At 52.5% G+C, this 22033-nt stretch overlaps 2 protein-coding genes across 3 annotated transcripts in view; both read right to left on the bottom strand.

Annotated features, from left to right (window-relative positions):
• Window positions 1-12977, bottom strand: part of LOC102451923 (tyrosine-protein phosphatase non-receptor type substrate 1-like) — a 75856-nt gene extending 62879 nt beyond the window's left edge. Inside the window, exons 1-3 of one of the 2 annotated variants that reach the window (XM_089781432.1) lie at window positions 12657-12962; window positions 1980-2306; window positions 56-373 (exon numbers count right to left, since the gene is read on the bottom strand). In XM_089781432.1, the coding sequence (XP_089637558.1) occupies window positions 56-373; window positions 1980-2306; window positions 12657-12717 (706 nt within the window). In that variant the 5' untranslated portion in view covers window positions 12718-12962. Of the gene's footprint in view, window positions 1-55; window positions 374-1979; window positions 2307-12656 lie in introns of both variants that reach the window. The other variant, XM_075940365.2, reaches the window with a different exon arrangement.
• Window positions 12978-14466: 1489 nt separating this feature from the next.
• Window positions 14467-17139, bottom strand: LOC102444580 (C-C motif chemokine 17-like). The gene is made up of 3 exons (XM_075940712.2): window positions 16772-17139; window positions 15411-15525; window positions 14467-14872 (listed from the first exon to the last, which is right to left on the bottom strand). Exons 1-3 carry the CDS (start codon window positions 16953-16955, stop codon window positions 14752-14754), a joined length of 420 nt encoding a protein of 139 aa, XP_075796827.1. The 5' UTR covers window positions 16956-17139; the 3' UTR covers window positions 14467-14751.
• Window positions 17140-22033: the final 4894 nt, after the last annotated feature.

The raw sequence follows: 22033 nt of genomic DNA, 5'->3' as shown, positions 1-22033 counted from the left end.
CACTCACCCACATTGCCCCGCCCTCGCAGGTCAGGGGGGAGGTTCTAGCTCTTACTCTGGATGGTCACGTGGGTCCCTGCTCCAGTCCCAGAGAGATTCCTCACTGTGCTCCCCACCTCGCACACGTAGCGCCCTGTGTCAGACGACTTCACGTTCTTCAGAGTGAGCGAGGCAAGGCCACTTTCCAAACGCAGAGCTGTGAGCACATCGCTCCCATTCACCAGCTCCTTCTGCGGCCCCTCGGCCTGGTACCATCGCACATACATGGTGCTGAGACTAGTGACGATCTGGAATGTACAGTCCATGGTGAGCTCTGAGCCTTCTACAGCATAGACACTGCCCGGGGTTTGAGTCACCGTCAGGCCGGTCATTTCTGCAGAAAGAGAATCACAGAGGAAGGTGCCTTCATTGGGAAATCCGTCAACGGGGGCAGATGTATCCAATGGATCTCTCCAATCCTGCCACTAGCGCCCTTTGCAAACCTGCCTGGTGTAATCTCCCCGGCTTACTCAGGGTATAAACTGATCTTCTGTCACGTGCTCCCATACAGAGCAGTATCACGCATGTCGACACTGTTCTGCTGCGTGTAGTGCAGGGGTGGGGAACCGTAGCCCCAGGGGCCAGATGCCGTCCCCGACTTGCCTGGATCCAGCCCTCAGGGCTCCTCCCCCCAGCATTGGGGAGCCTGCACTGGCACTCCAGCCCCTGCTGCCTCCCACCCCACTGATTTTTCTGCGGGTCAGCGGCCCCAGACCAATCAAAGGTTCCCCCAGCTATACCCCTCCGGTAACTCCAGATGCTTCGGTCTACAGAAATCCCCTCTGACAAGGACTTTGTACCTCAACCTTGGGTACCAGGAGTTAAAGTTCCCCACATCCTTCCCCGTTGGGCCTGCTCTAGCCTCTGGAGGGCACTAGAAAATGGCCTGATCCCTCAAACTGCTGACAGGCCACTGGGGCATCAGCCATGGGCTTTAGGTTTTGCCAGTCAAGGGCGGAGAGTCGGGAGAGCAGGGTGGCGGATGCCGTGGGCACTGGGACGCAGCTTGATTTTCTTCCCGGTCCCCTGAAGATAACGGAGTGAGGGGAAAGTCCTTGGATTCCGTGATTCACACCTCTTCCCCCTCCCTTCACCGGCCAGGAGTGAGAGGCAGACCCAGAATCCAAGTACTTTCCACTCGCTCCCTTACTGTCAGGGGAACGGCAAGGAAAAGCAAACTGAGTTATATCAACCGCCCCCTTCTCCACATCCTCATCTGTCCCTGACAGCACGTCCTAACGACACCTAGGAGCCTAAACCAGCCAATGGGAGCTGCAGGGGCGGTGCTTGTGGGTGCAGGCGGTTCTCCCCCTCCCCCAAAGGGCACACAGACACCAGCAGCCTGCCCCTTCCTGAGCACCTGATGGGCTACCAGCCGGGAGCTGCCTGTATGAGCACCTCCCAGAGCACCCCCTTCTGCACCCAACCCCCATGCCACGGGTCAGAACCCCCTCCTACACCCAAACACCTTCTCAAAGCCCCAATCCCTCACCCTCCCTGCACCCCTACACTCTGCCCCAGCCCAGAGCTCCCTCCTGCTCCCAGTTTCATCCCAGACCCTGCACTTCTTCCATTAATACAGCAGAAATGTCTGGCCCGCGATGATTTACCAAAGTTCATGGAGTGGTGCCCCTGCTATGAGGCCTTGCAGCCAGTTAGAAACCTGCCCTCACATCCCAACTTAAAGCAGTTTTTTTACTAGATAGAGCTTGACCCTGGATTCCTTGTGCAGCCAAAACTCCCACAGAAATCCCTGGGATGCAGAACTGGGACCATTTTGCATTCCACAGAATTTCCCCTGTTTTGCGCACAGCTCTGTCTTTACACCTTGTGCTGCTCCAGTTTACCCAGCACCATCCGCCCCATCTCTGGAACCAGGCCCATGTCCTGAGCTCCCCTGAAAGGGTTTGTAGACCAGGCAGGGAAATGCGGGTACTTACCATCAATGGTCACTTGGGTTCCACTCCCAGGAAATAGCCCCTTTCTGGTTCCAACCCAGCATACGTAGGTTCCAGAATCAGTGACATCGGCTTTCTTCACAGTGAGGGAAAAAATCATCTTTTCTTTATCTGCCAGTATGATTTGATTGGTTCCATTGGACACCTGTTCAGATGCATTATTTCTGGTTTTATTCCATGCACCAAACCATGCGATTGGAGGGTTGATGTTGAGTGCACACCTGATGGTGAACTCTGACCCTCCCACTGCATGGATATACGGGGGTGTCTGATTCACCACAAGGACAGACGTGGAGCTTCGACTGGCTCCTGTAACACAAAGTTCAGAGTCACTGTTGGAAATTATTGCAAGAGGAAGAAGGATGAAATCAGGCAGAATGGTTTGCCAATGAGCCGCTGCCAAAGGTTTCCGTGTCAGACTCCTAGACCCCGAGGGCTGACAGAGACCTCAGCAGGTCATCGAGTCCAGCCCCCGGGGCGGGGCGCTCAGGAAGGGGCAGGCTGCTGGTGGCTGTGTGCCCTTTGGGGGAGGGGGCGAGCGCGTCTCCATGTGCTGCCTGCACCCGCAAGCAAGCGTCTCTGAAAGGAAACCAAGTGCACGCGCACGAACTCTGCTGAATGTCCTGACATGAGCAGTGAGTGGGGAGGGCTCAGACTGACCAACTGGAACAGGCCTGCCCTAGGGACACCATCAGCCAGCCTGCCACCCTGGCTCCAGCCAGCCACACCAGCTGCACTCGGGCCACGTCTACACTACGAGATCAGGTGGAATTTATTACGGTCCACGTTTTAGCAGCCGATGCTGTGAAGTCGAAGGTGCACGTCCCCGCTGTCTGCAGGAATCGGACATAGTTCGAAGCAGCACATCCCCAGGAGGGTATCTACCGTTGATAGTGCCTGCGCCCCTTTGCATTCTGGGTTATGCTCCCAGTGCACTCTGGGACCAACACTGCAGCGGCTCGTTCTGGGCCCATAATACGCTCATCTACCCCTTCCCCCCCGTTGTTTCACAGCAAGGGCAAGCCGTCTTTTCACGCCCTTTTCCCCTTGGTTATCCATGCAGACAGCACAGCCGCGTGAGCATGGAACCATCCAACATCAGAGTGTTCTGGTAATGATACTAACCAGGCCTGACGTCCTGTCGGCCAAACGCACCCACACAAGTACCATGGGGCAGGGAGAGGGCAGGTGTCCCAAGGCTGGGCATGGGAGGCGGGGGGGACACTCATGACCTGCCCTTTAGATGATCCCTCCGCCCCCTCCCCGCCCAACCCAGACTCACATGCTATAGGGAGGCACCAGATGAATATGAGGCACTCTCACAGGAGGGACATTGGGAAGTCCTAGGCTGGAGCGGGCGGAGTGGGGGGGGGGGGGCGCAATCAGGCACTCTCACTGTACACATGCCCAGTGCTATATAGAACAGCCCTTCCTAGAGATGCAGGGTTAACGGTCACATCAGGCAGGCGGAGAAGGGACTGCACTCAGTAGCGGGTATGGGCTCGGCACATGACAGGAGCGAGCAAGGAATGAAGAGACAGAAGCAAAGGAAGTCAAGGGTGGCCCATTTTACCTGAGCTGCAGTGACAATCAGCGGGTTAGGGCCACATAGTGCTAGGCCCTGTGCAAGCAAGTAGAAGAGCCAGGCTGCCAAGTCTGGAAATTTGCCCCCTCAGTTTTCCTAGGCTCAGTTAGCCCAAACATTCAAGGCCATACAATCGACGGTGCAGTGTTAAGCTCCTCAGGGCAGCGTGGGGCAGGAAGTCGCTCAGTGAACGAGCGCAGACACTCACTGACGTGCCAAGGGCCACACTCTGACAGGAGAAATCAAATATCCCCCCCTGTGGTGGTGTAACTGGCTGGGGGCGGGGCGGGGGGGAGTCATGCACCTGACAAGAATGGGGAGGCTCTAGTGGACCACAAAGTAAATAGGCCTGGGGCAGAATGATTCATAGATTCATAGACTTTAAGGTCAGAAGGGACCATTATGATCATCTGGTCTGACCCCCTGCACAGTGCAGGCCACAAAATCTCACCCACCCCTCCCAGAATAATCCTCTCACCTATATCTCAGATATTGAAGCCTTCAAATACTTTGAAGACCCCAAGATGCAGAGAATCCTCCAGCTGTGATCTGTGCCCCATGCTACAGAGGAAGGCGAAAAACCTTCAGGGCCTCTGCCAATCTACCCTGGAGGAAAATTCCTTCCCGACCCCAAATATGGCAATCAGCTAAACCCTGAGCATGTGGGAAAGACTCATCAGCCAGACACCCAGAAAGTTCTCTATAGTAACTCCTATCATCCTTCCATTGACCTATTCCCACTGATAATGAATGGCCAATTAGTTACCAAGATCATGTTATCTCATCAAACCAGCCCCTTCATAAACCCATCTAGTTTAGTCTTGAAACCAGATAGATCTTTTGCCCCCACTACTTCCCTTGGAAGGCCGTTCCAGAACCTCACTCCTCTAATAGTTAGAAACCTTCGTCTAATCTCAAGTCTAAACTTCCTACTAACCAGCTTATATCCATGTGTTCTTGTGTCCACATTGGTATTAAGCTTAAATAATTCCTCTCCCTCCCTGGTATTTATCCCTCTAATATATTTAAAGAGTGCAGTCATGTCCCCCTCAGCCTTCTTTTGGTTAAGGTAAACAAGCCAAGCTCCTTGAGTCTCCTTTCATAAGACAGGTTTTCCATTCCTCGGATCATCCTAGTGGCCCGTCTTTGTACCTGTTCCAGTTTGAATTCATCCTTCTTAAACATGGGAGACCAGAACTGCACACAGTATTCCAAATGGGGTCTCACCAACGCCTTGTATAATGGCACTAACACCCCCTTATCCCTACTGGAAATACCTCGCCTAATACATCCCAAGATCGTATTTGCCTTTTTCACGGCCATGTCACAATGGCGGCTCATAGTCATCCTATAATCAACCAGGACTCCGAGGTCCTTCTCCTCCTCCGTTACTTTCAATTTATGTGTCCCCAGCTTATAACTAAAATTCTTGTTATTAATCCCTAAATGCATAACCTTACACTTCTCGCTATTAAATTTCATCCTATTGCTATCACTCCAATTTACAAGATCATCCAGATTTTCCTGTATGATATCCCGATCCTTTTCTGAATTGGCAATAGCTCCCAACTTTGTGTCATCCGCAAATTTTATTAGGACACTTCCACTTTTGGTGCCAAGATCAGCAATAAAAAGATTAAATAAAATTGGCCCCAAAACTGATCCCTGAGGAACTCCGCTAGTAACCTTCCTCCAACCTGACAGTTCACCTTTCAATATGACCCGCTCTAGTCTCCCCTTTAACCAGTTGCTTATCCATCTCTCAACTTTCATATTAATCCCTATCATTTCCAATTTAACCAATAATTCCCCATGTGGTACTGTATCAAATGCCTTACTAAAGTCGAGGTAGATTAGATCCACTGCATTTCCTTTATCTAAAAAATCTGTTACTTTCTCAAAAAAGGAGATCAGGTTGGTTTGGCACGATCTACCTTTTGTAAAACCATGTTGTAATTTGTCCCAATTGCCATTAGCCTCAATGTCTCTAACTACTTTCTCCTTCAAAATTTTTTCCAGGATCTTACATACTACAGATGTCAAACTAACAGGCCTATAGTTACCCGGGTCGCTTTTTTTCCCTTTCTTAAAAATCAGAACTATATTAGCAATTCTCCTGAGTTTAGAAATTTATTAAAAAGTTGTGCTAATGGACTTGCAAGTTCATGTGCCAGTTCCTTTAATATTCTTGGATGAAGATTATCTGGGCCCCCCGATTTACTCCCATTAAGCTGTTCAAGTTTGGCTTTTACCTCGGATATGGTAATATCTACCTCCATATCTTTAGTCCCGTTTGTTAAGTTACCATTATCCCTAAGCTCTTCATTAGCCTCATTAAAGACTGAAGCAAAATATTTGTTCAAATATTGGGCCATTCCTAGATTATCCTTAACCTCCACTCCATCCTTAGTAATTAGTGGTCCTACTTCTTCGTTTTTTATTTTTTTCCTATTTATAAGGCTATAAAACCTTTTACTATTGGTTTTAATTCCCTTTGCAAGGTCCAACTCTACCTGACTTTTAGCCTTTCTCACTTTGTCCCTACATGCTTTAACCTCAATAAGGTAGCTTTCTTTACTGATTCCTCCCATTTTCCACTCCTTATATGCTTTCTGCTTTTTCTTAATCACCACTCTGAGATGCTTGCTCATCCAGCTTGGTCTAACACACCTGCCTATTAATTTCCTCCCTTTTCTAGGGATACAGGCTTCTGACAGCTTCTGCAACTTGAACTTAAAATAATTCCAGGCCTCCTCCACATTAAGGTCCATAATTTCTTTAGTCCAATCAACTTCCCTAACTAATTTCCTTAATTTATTAAAATTAGCCCTTTTGAAATCAAAAACCCAGTCTCAGATTTATTTTTGTTTATCCTTCCATTTAATTTGAACTGAATTAGCTCATGATCACTCGAGCCAAGGTTGTCTCCTACAACCATTTCATCTATGAGGTCCTCGCTACTCACCAAAACCAAATCTAAAATAGCATCCCCCTTGTTGGTTCAACAACTACTTGATGAAGGAATTCCTCAGCTATGACATCTAGGAAAATCTGAGCTCTATTATTATTACTAGCACTTGTTCTCCAGTCTATATCTGGAAAATTGAAATCTCCCATGATGACGCGGTTTCCATGAGTATTTACTTCATTAAAAACATTAAAGAGGTCTCTATCCATATCCAAATTGGATCCTGGTGGTCTATAACACACCCCAAGCACTATCCCAGGGGAGGATCTGATAGTTTTCTTCCCCAATGTGATTTTTGCCCAAACAGACTCTGTCTTCTCCATTCCATCACTTTTTATTTCTTTACAATCAACCTCATCTTTGATATACAATGCGACTCCACCCCCTTTACCCTTATTTCTGTCTTTCCTAAACAGCACATACCCTTCAATACCTGTACTCCAGTCATGCCTAGTATTCCACCATGTTTCTGTTATTCCTATAATATCTGGTTTCACTTCCTGGACCAATAGCTCTAATTCCTCCTTTTTGTTACTTAAGCTCCTCGCATTGGTGTACAAACATCTTAATTTTTGCTGTTTCACCTCTTTCACATTCTTTACCCAATTTGGCGCTGACGTTATACCTCCAATATGACCTATTAGACTAGTATCCACGCCACCCTTCCTCATGTTCATTCTCCTACCCCCAGATATATCCTTTCTTACTTCGTTTTCCTCCCTCTCAGTGTTAAAATCTGGCGTAGAGATTACCTGAGCATCTCCCAACCGCCTCCCCCAAATTCCTAGTTTAAAGCTCTCTTAATCAATTGAGCCAGCCTCCATCCTAGAAGACTATTTCCCTCCCTACTTAGGTGAAGTCCATCCCTAGAGAACAGTCCTCTGTCCATAAATGCCTCCCAGTGACCATACATCCCCAAACCCTCCTTATAGCACCACTGCCTAAGCCATCTATTGATCATCATCATCCTGACACATCTTAGTTGCCCTTCTCTAGGAACAGGCAGAATCCCACTAAAAATCACCTGAGCCTCAATTTCCTTGAGCATCCTCCCCAGCCTAGCATAGGCTTGTGGGGGGGCGAGGACATCACCCCTTTGCCCTGTTCTTGGGACACCGAGGGGTCCAGGAAGGCGGCAGGGAAGGAGTCTGAGCCCCAGCCCCTCTCACGCTCTGCAGCATTACCCTCGGCCCTTGATGCTAGGGGAGGGAGTCTCTCAAATCTCACCAATGTGCCTCCAAACCCCAGGCCTTTCTCACTCCACCCTGTCTGCCTAAGGGGGAGGGAGGTTTAACTTCCTCATGGGGCCTTAATTACTTTCAACTGGCCTCCAGGAGCCATGGCTTAATTAGCCTGCTGCATCACATCAGGTTCCTGACAGAGCCTTAACTGGCTACAGGGGCGTCTATTAGCCTCTGGTGGGTTTCCCTAGTCTATAGGGAACCAGGGCTGCATTATCTTAGGGCTTATACATCCCCCCTTTAGCATCCCCATTGCTCTCTGGCCCTGCTGTGTCCCAGAGCCAACAGCATGGCAGAGCTGCAAGGGAAGCTAACACCAGCTGGACTAAGCTCCAGTGTAGGCCCTGCTGGCGTTCTGTGTTCAGGCCTGGCACCGTGCTTCAGGAAGGGTGAGACAAATTGGGGAGAGTCTGGGGGAGAGCAGCAACAATGATCAAAGGTTTGGAAACCCTGCCGGGTGAGGAAAGGTGGAAAGAACTGGGCATGTTCATCTGAGAAAAGGAGGCTGAGCCGGGACCTGAAAACAGGCTTCAGATCTCTTCAGGGCGGTTGTCACGGTGACGGAGGCCAATTGCTCTGCAGGGGCCCTGCAGGTAGGACAAGACCTTAGTGGGCTAATTGTCAGCGAGGGCGATTGGGGTAGATATTAGGGAAGCTTCCTAAGGAGAAGGGGGTTGAGCTGGGGAACAGGTTTCCTAGGGAGGCTGTGCAGTGCCTGTAACTAGGGGTCTTTGGGAACCGGGGAGACAAGCACCTGTCGGACTGGTCTCGCTTTGGATGGTCCTGACTCAGCGTAGGAAGCTGAGCTTGCTGAACACCACAGCCCTGCACGTCTATCCTTTTGCACGAGAGCCCTGTGAGGCCTCTTTCCCCCCCACCAGGGCTTCCCAGGAGCAAGGGGCAGCTGGAGAAAAGTGGCACTTTGAAGCTGGAAAGCCCCACTTCTCTCCAGCCACCGCCTGTGCAGCTACCCCCTGCTTCTCTGAAGCCTTCCAGCCTGAGTTCCTGCTGCTGGCCCCCACCCAGTGAGTGGCGGGTGCCTGGGGGAGGAGGCTGGCACAGCTGCCCATGTCAGGAGGAGGTGGCAGGGGGCTGGAGAGCCCGCAAGCTGCACAGCCGGCAGGAAAAAGCCGCACTTTGAAGTGGGAAAGCGCCGCTTCTCGCCGGCAGCTGGCTGCATGGCTGCGCTGCCCCCTCCCCTGAGTCCTCCTGCCCTGTCCTGCTGCGCTGCTGTTGGCTGCCGCTGGCGAGTGGCTGCTGCCTGCGGGCGAGGAGGAAGAGCAGCCCAGGGGCAAAGAGCCCAGGGCAGGTGAGGGGGGCGCTCAGGTGGACGATGGAACCTTACCCTCTAAAAGGACATAATGAGACATCAGTGTCAAATTGAAACAGTAACTTTTTTATCCTGCCTTGAATATCGTAAGCTTCAGGGGGTAGCGGAGTTCGTCTGTACAGGATAAACTTAGAAAACAACAAATGGTCTGGGAGCCCTTTAAAGACTAACAAACCATATCGATGGGATCATGAGCTTTCGTGGGCACACGTCATCTGAAGAAGCAGCTGTGCCCACAAAAGTTCATGATCCCATCGACATGTTTTGTTAGTCTTTAAAGTGCTACCAGACCATTTGTTGTTTTTGAATATCTTAGTGAATTCGACAATTTTTCCAGAAAGGCAAAGGCGCTTCAAGTGAACTCCCCCTTTCACGCTGCTGCATCACAGCAGCCTTTTCCCTGCCCTGTCCAGCCCCTCCCTATGGACAAGCACCCCTCACTCCCGACCCACAGGGGAGCAGGGTGCAGGGACAGCACAGAGCCAGAGGGGTGCAGGGAGCAGTGGGAGGGGGGGTATGGAGGTGGCGTGGGGAACTGGAGGCACAGAGCCAGAGGGGCGCAGGGATCGGGGGGGAGCAGGATGCAGTGGAGACGCGGGGAACGGGATGCAGGGAACGGGAGGGGGCAGAGGGATCGGGGTTTGGGGCAGTGCAGGGAACGGGCAGCACAGAGCTGGGGGGCAGGGATAGGAGCAGAGTGCGGGGTGCAAGGGCGGCGCAGGGAAGAGGGAGAGCGGAGGGTCCGGGGAGCAGGGCGGTGTGGAGACAAAGGGGCGCAGGGCGGCCGCAGGGAGCCGGGCAGTCGAGGGGGCTGGAGCCGGCGGGGCGGGGCAGAGCGGGGCGGGGCCTGGTTGCGCCACGCCCCGTAGCGTTCCCCCAGCGCCCCGCCCTCTGGCTCGCGCCCCGCCTCCTCACCCCGCAGGCAGCCCAGCGCTGAGACTCGCCCCCCCCCCCCCGGCGGCCTCTGCTCCACCGCCGCCTGGCGGATCGATGGGGCCGCGCCCCGTAGTGCAGGCTCCAGCCGCCCCTGCGCTCACCGGCTGGTAAAATCTACTCACCAGGGGCGAGCGGGCAAGTGCATTTGCCGAGCCCTGCTCGTGTCTCTGTTATTGTGGCAGCCCGAGGGCAGGGGGCTGCAGAAGCCTGGGAGGAGGCAGATACGCAGGTAGTTGGGTAGGTAGGTTTATGTTCCCTGAGTTGGCTTCCAGAGACTGCGGCCCAGCCACTGGGACTCCTGTATCTCATCTGAAGTCAGCCTGGAGGGAAGGCTGATTAGAACTAAAGATACTACGGACTAGTCGATTCCCCCCTCCCTTGCTGTCATACAGAGCTGACCTGAGTTCCATGCAGCGCTGCCCCTTTGAAATGCCGCCCGCAGCATTTCAATATGGCAGTGCTGCGTGGAGCCAAGGGTCAGTTGGGGACTCCAACTAACTCCCTGCAGCATTTTTGTGGAACCTGGAGTGAGCTGGGGCCTCCCCAGCTGCTCCCGCACTCCAGTGCGGCATTTCAAAGCACATAGAGCCAGGGGTCAGCTGGGGAGTCCCCAGCTGATCCTGGGTTCCAGCGCAGCATTTCAAAGCAGCAGTGCAGCATGGAGCCCAGACTCAGAGGTGGGACTCTGAGTCCCCCACTGACCCCAGGCTCCATAAGGGCACTTCTGCTTAGAAATGCACAAAACCCCCATCTGGGGACTCTTGTACATTTCAAAGCAGGCACATCCGCATGCAGCCCGGAGACAGGAGGGACTTGGTTCCCCAAACCCTCCTTCTGGCTGGTGGGCTGCCAGCAAGGAAAAGACAGACCCTTGGACTATCGGAGGGACTGACCTCCAGACCCCTGACTGGCCGATGATGAAAAGTGCACCTGAAGCGGGCGTAGCCTGGCCTTCTGGGCAGTGGTAGGGACACTGCGAGCCTCCTAGGCACACCCAGGACCCAGGAGGCTTATCCCAGACTTGCCACCATATATATTAGTCTCTGGGTGCATCTACACCATAGGGCAAAAGTCGAATTAAGCGACGCAACTTCAGCTACATCCATTGCACAGCTGAAGGAGGATGAAGAAAAAAGACTGAAAAATGGCAGGGGTAGGAAGAAAGAATGTTCTTTTCCTTGGCTGGGTCCCCAGCGGGGCCCAAAAATGAAGCTGAGCACAGAACCCTCTAACTCTAAATCCACCACTGCCCCCATCACAGGGAGCTTGGGAATGGGAGGAAATCCTATTGAATGGGGACTGCACAAAAAGACTTATTCAGAACCCAGATAGTTTCCCTCAGAAGAGGAACATTCAGACACCACCTGTCCCAGGGTACCCAATACTTCACAAGGCAGAAATACGCAGATAAGCGAAGGCCCCATTTTGCAGAATAAACCTCATTCCATAGTAATTAACCTTTGACTTGCTTTGTCTCTTAAAACAGATTTGTCAGCTGAAAATGCATTATGTACTCTGCAATTTTAGATGGCATTCAGATGTTTCTAGAATATTTCTTGTATCAGATTGTATCTCATGTTCTGCCCAACAAAGCAATAGCAAAAACCCAGTTCCCATCGTTCCAGCTGCTTGGATTTAAAGAGACATGGTCACCTTCAAATCTGGTCAATGGGCAACTGATACAATTAACATATTTTTGGAAATTACCATCTAAGTCCCATTCCCCTCCACCACCATCCCACCCTCCACCACCTTCCCACCTCCCCCCCCCAGTACCATCCCACTTCCGATCAGTTCTGGGGGTTATAGTCACATTAGCTTACTTTTAAAAATGGTCCCTTGCTTGTTGCTGAGTGAAAGAGCCATGCAAATCACAAGGCCGTGATCCTGAAATCACGTCATACACACAGACCCTTGAGCCTATGCAAATTTGAAACTGATCTACCCAAGCAAGGGAAACCACGATACTGACTGTGCACAACTTGTTTCAATGCATCGACGCCACCAACTTTAAAAACAAAGACAGCTAAACATTTTTTCTCTCTTTGTTCTTCTTTCTCTTTTGTTCTCTTCAGCATCTGAGGAAGTGAGTTCTAGCTTCCAAAGCATATACTGTAATAACCCCAGTATATAGTTAGACTTTAAAGTGCCACCGGACTCCTTGTTGGTTTTGCTGAAACAGACTCTGAGAACTGTACGTGTTTATCTCTAATCTTGCTCATTTACATCACTGGTGATGCACTACAGACAATCCAACAGCTCTCATACAAAGACATGCGCTTTTTTTCATCTTGGTGGAGTCCTAAATGGACCAAGAAATTGGGGACCTTGGGGCGGCTCAAGAGTCTAATTCTGCACTCTGTATAAACAAAGGCAAAAGCCCCGAAGCCAAACAAACCAGGAGCCTTATTGGCTCCGACCGTTCACTCTGCCGGTCCCCCTGTGCTATTGGGGTCACCCACTTACAGAGCTGCTGTGTGTCTCCTGGGAGAAAGGGTTTTCTTGTTGGGTTTCTTCCAGAAGCATTTCCAGTGCCAGCCAGGGAGACTCCTCACCCTCACCCAGCCATGAAAACACATCGCTCAAAGGGGAAACTCACCCATACACGGACAAAGGAGACAGAGCAGAGGCAGCAAGACGTTTGCCAGCTGGAGGCTCATGTTGGCTTGTCTGATGCAGTCTTTCCTTGAGGCTAATTCTGCAGCAGCCACACAGTACACAGGGTCTTCTATGTGCCACGGGCTGACTCTCAGGTTTCCTATCTCTCTCTCTCTCTCTCTCTCCAAAAATGTTCACTTATTGAGCCTGGGTCATCAGTGAAAACTTAAGAGCCCTCTGCTGCTGCTACTGTTGAGATCGCAGATCGCACTGTCTCTCTGCTCCCCCCCCCTTTCTCAAAGTTACTTCCCCTTTCCTCTCACATATTTCCTCTTGTGCTGGTTTCTTGCTGCCTCCTAGGATTTTCATGGATGGCTTTTTATTTACCATCAGGTTTTGTCTGCAGTTTCATGCTTGGTCATGTACTGTCAGAGAGAGAGTCAAAACCAATCTGAGGAGAAGGCGGGAGCACAGGGGAAGGAAGAGATGAGTGATGCTTGGCAAAGGGGATGAGCAGTAAGAGGAAAGGAAGGGTTGTGAGGATTTTGTTGGAAGATGGGATTTGGTGTCAGGTTGGATTGGAGCGAGAAAGTTGGATCAGAGGTGATATATAGTCATGCCAATTTTCTTCCACTATTTGATCTGAGGAAGTGGGTCTGACCCACGAAAGCTCATCATCTAATAAACCATCTTGTTAGTCTTTAAAGTGCTGCATAGTCCTCTCTTGTGTTTCAGCCAGATCAGGCTGACACGGCTACATCTCTATTGCTAAAAAAAAGGATGATGCTTTTTCCAACCAGTCATTTGGCTGCTGTTGCAAAAAGCAGCCTCCAAGGCACGGTGTGCTCCTTGGCCACAATTGGCCCTGCTGTAAGTGAGCACACGATGTGTCTCCAGCAGAGTTGCACCAGGTTACACCAGGGCGGAAGGTTTCCCCGGTCGCTGTCCAGGCTGAAGCAGGCATAACATCCCTTGGAAGTTGCTGTGGGCTACAGGGCTCCCACCGATTCTTAGGGCCTGGTTCTCAGTGCCTCTGTGCTGGGGCAGAGGCTCAAGTTGGACAGGGCCATGCATGCACCCTCCTCCAACCTGGGGCACAATTAAACTGTCTGTCCGGGGCACCAAAATGGCTTGTTCCGGCCCTGCTGTACCCAGGGATCCTGGAGCCTGCTACCCTACAGCTGTGATTATACACCTGGGGTTTCCCCCTGCTCCGCTGAACTCCCAACCCTCGAAACCTCAACGCAGCCTCCTGGAAAGAAATGGCAGCCCCTCCATTGTGCGGAGGCATATGGGGTGCCAAGGGGTTCAGCGGAGTAACTCCCGCAGGGCAGGGAGGGAAACCTGCGGGACAAACCTATCAGGAAAATGGCCCGGCCGTGGCAGTGCAGTCACATGTGGGGAGGACACATCCCCGGCCCTGTCTAAAGATTGCGCTAAACTCTGAGGCACCATGTTTGCAGGCAGGTGCCAGAGCTGAGGAGCTGGAGGCCAGGCAGCCTCCCACTGCTCTGGAGCTTCCCGTCGTCAAACACCTCTCGGGCAGGGAACCAGTTGCCATGTGCCATAAGGAATTGCCTTTGATTGGGTGGTGCCTTATAAAAGAAATTCCTACCCTGGGCCAGCCCTCTACCGCCCTCCTTCGCTGTGCACGAGTGTCCCCTCCCGCCCCACCACAGAAGCTAGAAGGTCACCAGAAAGGAGTCCCCCGCCTCTGCCCCCCTATGTCCCCACTTCCTGATTGTGGGTCTTTCAGTGAATCAGCAAACTGTAGCCCTAGGAGCCGTTAATACCAACCCGTGAGGATCATGAACAGTCACCAACACTGAGAGGGTAGCAATGAAGCTTTAATATCTGTGCGCCTGTAACAGCTTGTGGCTGTTCTTGCAAGGACAAGAAGATTCTGAAACAACCTCTGCGGCTGTCCTGCCCAGAGTGTCCTCTACATGCACACGGCTAGCTCGCGCTCTCACAGCTGAGCTGTTTGTCCATCTGTCAGTGTTGCCACAAGAACAGTCCAGTGAGGTAGGTGGAATGAAGAAATGAGCAGAGATTGCAGAAAGTAGCAGGCTCTGCCGGGGCTTTGGGCGGAGCATTTATCTGCGATGCGCTGACTGTGATTTTTGTTCCTTCTTTGCCTCCAAGCGGCTGATTGCTCTCTTCACCCAAAGCTTTGAGGGATCAGCACAGACCTTGCGGTCAGCATGGGTCTCCAACCTGCAAACGGAAAAGCAAGGGAGTCAGTAAGGAGGGGCACCTTTGTATTGGTATTTGGAAACGTCTTGCCCTTTCGTTTTCTTGCACCAGTTTCCCGCACCCTTGTCTGCCATTTAGACTGAAAACTCTTTGGTGCCTGGACTGTAATTTATATACATCCCTACCGCACCCAGCAATTTGGGCCCTGATCTACACTGGGGCCTTTTGCTCAGTTGTAATACAAAATATTATCCATAAGTGTGACACCGCTCATGCAGATAGCTCATCCTCTCCAATCCTGCTAGGCTATTTGCGCCTATAACACCCTGCCCCAAGCCTAATGGCCCTTCTCACTCCTGGAGATTGCCCGCTCCTGCACTGTGTATAAAGAAAACCTCCCATACATAGGGGCAGAGCCTGACTTCATGGCCGTCAATCATCTCTGTGACCTGATGTGACAGCTGGAATCTCAGGCTGACACCTTCTCTGACTTGCTGGTGAGGGGCACCATAATGGGGTAGCGGGAGAATCAGCCCTGGAGGGAATGGATGCTACTTACACGACAGCTTGTAAGTGGCAGTCGCTGGAGGTCCTGTAGAAATCCACCAGTTTAGTGAACTGAATTGGGCCAGTCACATAATCAAAGCAGCATTCCTTGGGAGTGTCAGGTCTCGCTGTGGAAGAGAAAGCTGGTGAATACCAAACTCTGTGTTCCTGGACTTTCTCAAGGTCTCTGCTCTCCCTTTCAGTCGCCTCTGAAAACTGCATTAAGACTGAGAACTGTGGCTGATATTCAACCCCATCCCCCCACTCCCACCCCCACCCCCCACTGCCTTCCAGAGATGGGGATTAACAGGTTAACATGCAGGTTCCACGCACAATTAAGTTTCAGAGTGTCTGACCGCACAAAGCTGTAGCTGGGAACACACCTGCCATGGGGTCCTTCCCTGGTGTCGCTCTGGGGTGCACTGTGGCTACAATTAATTTCATAGCTACCCTAAGGTAGAGCTCAGCTCTGGCCAGGCTTTTCCAAAGTGCCTTATGATTTCAGGTGTCTCCGGTTATGGGTGCACAACCTGACATGCCCTCAAGAGACCTGATTTTCAGAAATTGCTGAGCACCAGTCATCTGAAAATTAGGCCTATTTAAAATGTCTCCTTTTGTGTTCCCAGAACTGCTGGTACCCAAACTAACTTGTCACTTTGGAAAATGTGGGACAGATGCTTCTACTTCAAAAAAAAAAAAAAAAAAAAAGCCCAGCTTTGTATTGCTTAAACGAAAAAAGACTCCCCATTAACTGTCAGCAGTATGGAACACCTAGCACATGGTTGAATAACTCTAATTCCATCCTGTAGGGGGCAGTGGTACAAATAATCTGTCGCCATTACATGATAAGGCCAGAAATGTGTCTGCTGGTGTGTGTTAGTCTGGCTTTCTCTCCCTGTACTCTCTAGTACTTAAGGACCCTTCTATGAAAGTCAGAATTCTGAGTCTGTCCTGTCACAGTTACCTGACCTGGGAATGATCAGAAGGTGACAGCAGGATTATGGCAATCAAATGGGGGACTAGTGGCAAGAGGAGATGAACCCTTAAACACAGATCCTATTTACTGACAAACCTCATTAGAAAAGAGAAGGAATAAAAACTTAACCCTCTCCAGCCCTGCCAGAAGTGGGCGCAGTTTCTATTGACTCTGTGGGGAGCGGGACAGGCTCAGTTCAGCACTGAATTGTGCCTTTTCCAGTTGTCTCCAGTGTGGTTTCCATAACCCTCCCAACAGCCCCTGCTGCAATTCCAGACACTCGGGGCTAGAACCTTGGCCGATGTAAAGGGACATCGCGCCGTAGATTTCAGTGGAACTTCTCCTGTTACACCAGCTCAGGAGCTGAGCGCGGCTCCCGTCCCAAGGGTCCTACTTACCTGTTGCATATCGATACGAAACGGCCAGGAGGAAGGTGGCCAGCAGAGCTGTCCTCAGGCTGATCATGGTGTGGAGTGGAGTGGGCTTTCTGTTCTGCTCCGCTCTTCTCCTGATGGCTGGGAAGTTAGATCTGAGCGGCCACCCCAGGCAATTTATTCTGTCCGTGCAGCCCACACAAGCCATGGTTCAGAGAATTTCCCCAGAGTTCACGAGAAAAACCAACCCAGGAAGCAGGGCGAGATTCCACAAAATGTGTCTGATTTTAACTCAAGAGGAAGGACCCCCGGGAACAGCACTGGAAAAGAGAACACATCACTTCTGCATTCGCAGGAAACTAGCTAGTGAGCTCAGCCAGCCTGGCTTCCGACCGCTTCAGCTACCTCTCGCGGGGTGGCCCCCACAGAGACTCCCAGTCCCAGAATGTGTTCTGCAGCGCCCGGCCCTTCCCTGCACAGGTCAGCGACTTTAGATCCTGTAAGGGGACAGTATCCAGGGTGTGCTCCTTGAAAGAGAGTTACCGCCCAGCCCAGTTTACACATTCCTATGGAGTCAGAAAACACAGATTATTTAACTACAAAGTAAGAGGTTTGAACTCAGCACAAGGTGTTAAAACCTTGGCCACATGCTTCCAGCAATAGGGCTGGTCACAGTTCAGGTCAGGATCTCTCCCAGCGTCACATGGACACTTCCTTTGTCATCTTAGGTGGAAAAGAAGGAAATATTGATGGGCCATGTCACCTGGGGGGGGGGGGTTGGGTCCTCTTCTTTGCCGCACAATGGCCACTTGCCCAGTGACTGGCCATCAGCTTCGACACCTGGCTAGAGCGTGTCCAGTGTCTTTGAGAAACAGGCTTGTTCATTCCCCACTTGCCCACATGTCAGCAATGGCTCCAGCCTCGCTCCCTGTCTTTACCCGTAAGGGTGCTACATGCATTGCACCGTATTATTGGGCAGGGAATTCAAATCACACCTCCCAAGGCAGATTTTGTACAATGACGTGCAGGGTGTGGACAAGGGGTGCATCCAGTCCAGCCTGGGAGGCAGTGCCCTAGGGAGCAGGCTGCGACCAGGAGAGGGCTGCTCAGGATGGTGTATTTATTGCATAGAGGAAAGGTAGGGCTACGGTGCACCTGTCTGTGACCACAGGGTGTGGGTTTGTATGGCCTGCTAGGGCAGAGCCAAGCACCCTGGCTTTATTCCATGCACTAAGGGCTTGTCTTTGCACTCAGCAATTCTCCCATCAGCATAGTTAATCCAGCCTCCCCGAGAGGTGTCCACACCGGGGGCTGGGTCAGTGTAACGATGTTGCTCAGAGGTGTGGATTTTTCACACCCCGAGGGATGCTGTCATAGCGATATAGGTCTGTCGTGCAGGCCAGGACTCACTTTTAAACCAGGGCTGGGGAACATTTTTGGGTCAGGGGCTGCTGACCCAGACAAATCAATTGGGAGCCACGCTGAGGCGGCCCCTGACCGAGAAGGAGAAAGATATTCCCCACATTCCCGTCACACGCCAGAGCCTTGGGGGGCCCAGGCTAGTAGTTTTTGTGTGCTCCAGCCCTGCGGAGGGATGGTGGGAGAGCTGGAGCCCCAGCACAGGCTACCCACTCGGAGGTGGAACCCCAAGCCTAGGGGACCAGCTTCAGGCAAGCTGGGGGCCACATCCAGCCCTGGGGCCTTGGGTTCCCCAGCCCCACTTTAAACTCTTGTCCCAACAGCCACTGGGCTCCTTGTAAACTCTGGGATGGATTCTCCGGACTGCTCTTGGATTGTTCTAAATCCTGATCTGGTATCTGGAGGGGATAATCCGCAGGCATTGCAAGGGTCCTTCCAGACAAGAGATCTCGCATCCTGCACCCCACTCCCAGCCTCTTGCTTCCCGCACTTTACGTCTGTTCTAGTGACCTGACGACCTACCGCCAAGTGCCTTTTGCTGGTCGAGGTTGAAAAGCTCTCTGCTAGCAAGAGACAAGGAAGTCTCAGACTGAGCTGAGCATGGGTGGTTGTACAAGAGAGGACCCACATTACACTTGCTACCAGTCCTCATCCTCCAGGATATTAACTGATCATCATCAGAGGTCAGGAAGACCCTTTAACCTCTCCTGTCAGTTTGTACAATCAATGGGGGGGGGGGGGGGGGGGGAGCCAGAGTGTGTTGACTCTTTTCGCTGAAGCCGCCGGTGCTAGAGACGGAATACCAGCGCAGGGAGATCAAAACTCTTCTGCTGTGGAAATGCCTAGCTTGCCGTGTGCCCGACAGGTGCAGAGAGTGGGACATGCTGAGCAGGGGTCACTGGGATGAGTTTTGAAAGGGGCAATGTTTAAAAGCTTTCACTGCTTTCCTCTGCAGCAAAGGACACACTCAGAGACAAGGATCCTCAAGGGCCTCTGAATAAGAGGGACTAAAGTTACCACAAGGTTCAGCATTCTCGCTTTGATTGACTGATTTAATCAGGTGTCTCCTAATGTCCAGTGGGGATATTTCCTCCCCCAGATCCTTTGCACAGCCCCATCCTTCCTGAGCGATAGTGCCATTTAACTGCCTGATTCAAGTCAGTGACTATTATATCACTAGCCAATTAGCCCGTCATAAGACGGGATTTTGAGGTCTCTCCTCCACGTCGGTCTTCTCTCCTGAGCCTCCGGTCTATCGCTCCGTCTCTCTCTCTCTCCTCCTCCTACTGCCTCCCCCTCTCTCTCACTCAGCTCTCCTCTGCCTCCTGCCTCTCTCTCTGTCTCTCTTTCTCTTCTCCTCCCCGTCCTGCCTCTCACTCGAGGGATCACAGAGCCCAAATGGCTGTTTGGGCTCCGCACTCCCCATGCTGCATGCGGGGCGCAGAGCCCAAACGGTCGCTTGCACTGCTTGCTCCCATGCGGCAGCCTAGCTGAGCGGTGCAGAAGTCAGCCGAGCAGCACAGGAGGGCGGGGCAGTGACATTCACAGTCAGGGGGCGGAGCTTGGAGCCACTGTCACGCTGCACGTCACCACCCCGCCCCTCTCGCCTCCCGCCGATTTCTGCACCATTCAGCTGGGCTGCCACGGGGAGCAAGTGTCCATTTGGGCTCCCCCATGGCAGCCCGGCTAAGTGGCACAGACATCAGCCGAGCGCCATCGCAGGAGGTGAAGGGGTGGCAGGGCGGTGACGTGCATGAATGACTTCTGCACCGCTCAGCCAGGCTGCCGCAGGGGAGCAGGCAGCGCAAGCAGCTGTTTGGGCCCCACGTTCCCCTTGCAGCACAGGCCGCCCAGAGGGAACAGCCAGCATTTTAGGCAACAGCGCCCCCGGAGGGAACAGCCAGCATTTCGGCGATACAGACTCTCAAACATTGGGCTACTATATATATGATTCTGCAGCTGCCTTGGTCATTAAGAATGTAAGAACAGCCACACTGGGTCAGATCAAAGGTCTTCCTAGCCCAGTGTCCTGTCTTCCATCAGTGGCCAATGCCAGCTGCCTGGAGGGAATGAACAGAACAGGTTCACGGGATCTCTCCTCTGTCACCCATTTCAAGCTTCTGACAAACAGAGGCTACGGGCACCACCCCTGCCCATCCTGTCTACTAGCCATTGATGGATCAATGGAGTTATCTGACTCTTTTTTGAACCTTGTTAAAGACCTGGCCTTCACAACATCCTCTGGCAAGGAGTTCCACCGGTTGACCGCATGTTATGTGAGGGAAATACTTGCTTTTGTTTGTTTCAAACCTGCTGCCTACTAACTGCATTTGGTGACCCCTAGTGCTTGTGTAATGACACTGAGTATAAACCACTCCTTTATTTACATGCAGGTTTTGACACAGCACCCTTCACCATGGTATCTGAACAAACACACACAGTGACTAATGTGTTTCCCAGGGGTATTCCAAGAGGGGAGGGGTCCACAGCCGGGGACTGGCCCTGAGAGAGCTCTGCCCCCTTCGTACCCGACCACCACTCTTACTGGGGCAGCGCCACTGACCCTCAGGAGAGGAGCGGGGGGGTGCTCGGGGTCTCCGCCTGCAGCGTTCCTGCAGGAGTCTTGGGCCCAAGACAAACCGAGCTTCAGAAACGAGGACGGAGGCCCAGACCCTCAATGGCGTTGTCAGGAAAACCCAAACCTGTGAGGTCAGGGCCAAAGCCCCTGCACTTGGCCCTCGGGCAGTGAGGGGGGGGCGCCCTGCTCCCAGTCGCAGCGCGGTGGTGGAGTGGTGAGCTGCTGAATTCCTCCTACGCCGCTTGCAGCTTGCTGGGGGCTGATGCTGGGACGCCCAGGGAGAGAGCGCTGCTGTGCCCCGCGTGGTGGTGACAAAGGCCAGCGTGAATTTCCCACGCTTCATTTACATAATCGCGGCCGGCTGCTTTTTCAAAATACCCAATTACAAGATAAAAACGCTGTTTAGACGCGGTTATTTGGAGAAAAAACCCTTCCTTCGAAATATCCCTTAAACCTTAGGCCAGCCGCAAGGGCACAGACACAGCCCCAGGCACCCCGAGGAGTGACGCACACAGCATGCGGCAGGCCTGCACGTGCAAGACACCGCCTGCTCCCGCGCACAGTGCTGCGAGCCGCAGGTGTGTGCGGACCCCAGGGAGGGCCAGGCTGCTCCTGGCTCCTCTGCCGCCCATGGGATCCCACTGTGGCCAGACACATCCCTTGCCTGCTTCTCCTTGGCCCAGGGGACGGGGTGGCCAGTGGGCAGCACTGTCACCAGGCTTCTATGAGGCAGGGCCTGCTGTGCAGCCCACATATGGCCTTGGTCCCAGGACATCCCCTCCTCTGCCCCTGGGACTGGTGAGGCCACATCTGGAGTATTGTGTGCAGTTCTGGACCCCCAGTTCCTGAAGGATGTGACCCATTGGAGAGGGTCCAGTGGAGGCGACCAGAATGATTCGGGGGCTGGAGCACATGACCTATGAGGAGAGGCTGAGGGAGTTGGGTTTGTTTAGTCTGCAGAAGAGAAGCGTGGGGGGGGATTTGATAGCAGCCTGCAACTTCCTCCTGCGCACCCCTCTGTGTTCCCTGGACCCACCCCAAGTCCAGTGAGGTCCCCGGACCCGAGGTGGCACATCCAGCTGCCCCCAACACCACTCTGAGCCCCCTCCCCTGCCGGTCATGGGGCCTCCTCCCTCTCCCCAGTTGTTACTGAAAGATCAATAGAGATTTTGTTTTGTTCATAATCAAACAGCTGTCTGTACTGGGAGGTCAGGGAAGGGAGGGGTTGTGATGGGAAAGGGATGGGGCAGCAGTCCAGAGGCCCTTAGGGGAGGCTCTGGGGAGAGTTA

The sequence above is a fragment of the Pelodiscus sinensis genome, chromosome 12, assembly GCF_052426305.1.
Source record: "Pelodiscus sinensis isolate ZL-2025 chromosome 12, ASM5242630v1, whole genome shotgun sequence".
Classification (NCBI taxonomy): domain Eukaryota; kingdom Metazoa; phylum Chordata; order Testudines; family Trionychidae; genus Pelodiscus; species Pelodiscus sinensis.
The sequence above is the reverse complement of the archived record's forward strand: the minus strand, read 5'-3'. Positions and strand labels throughout refer to the sequence as shown.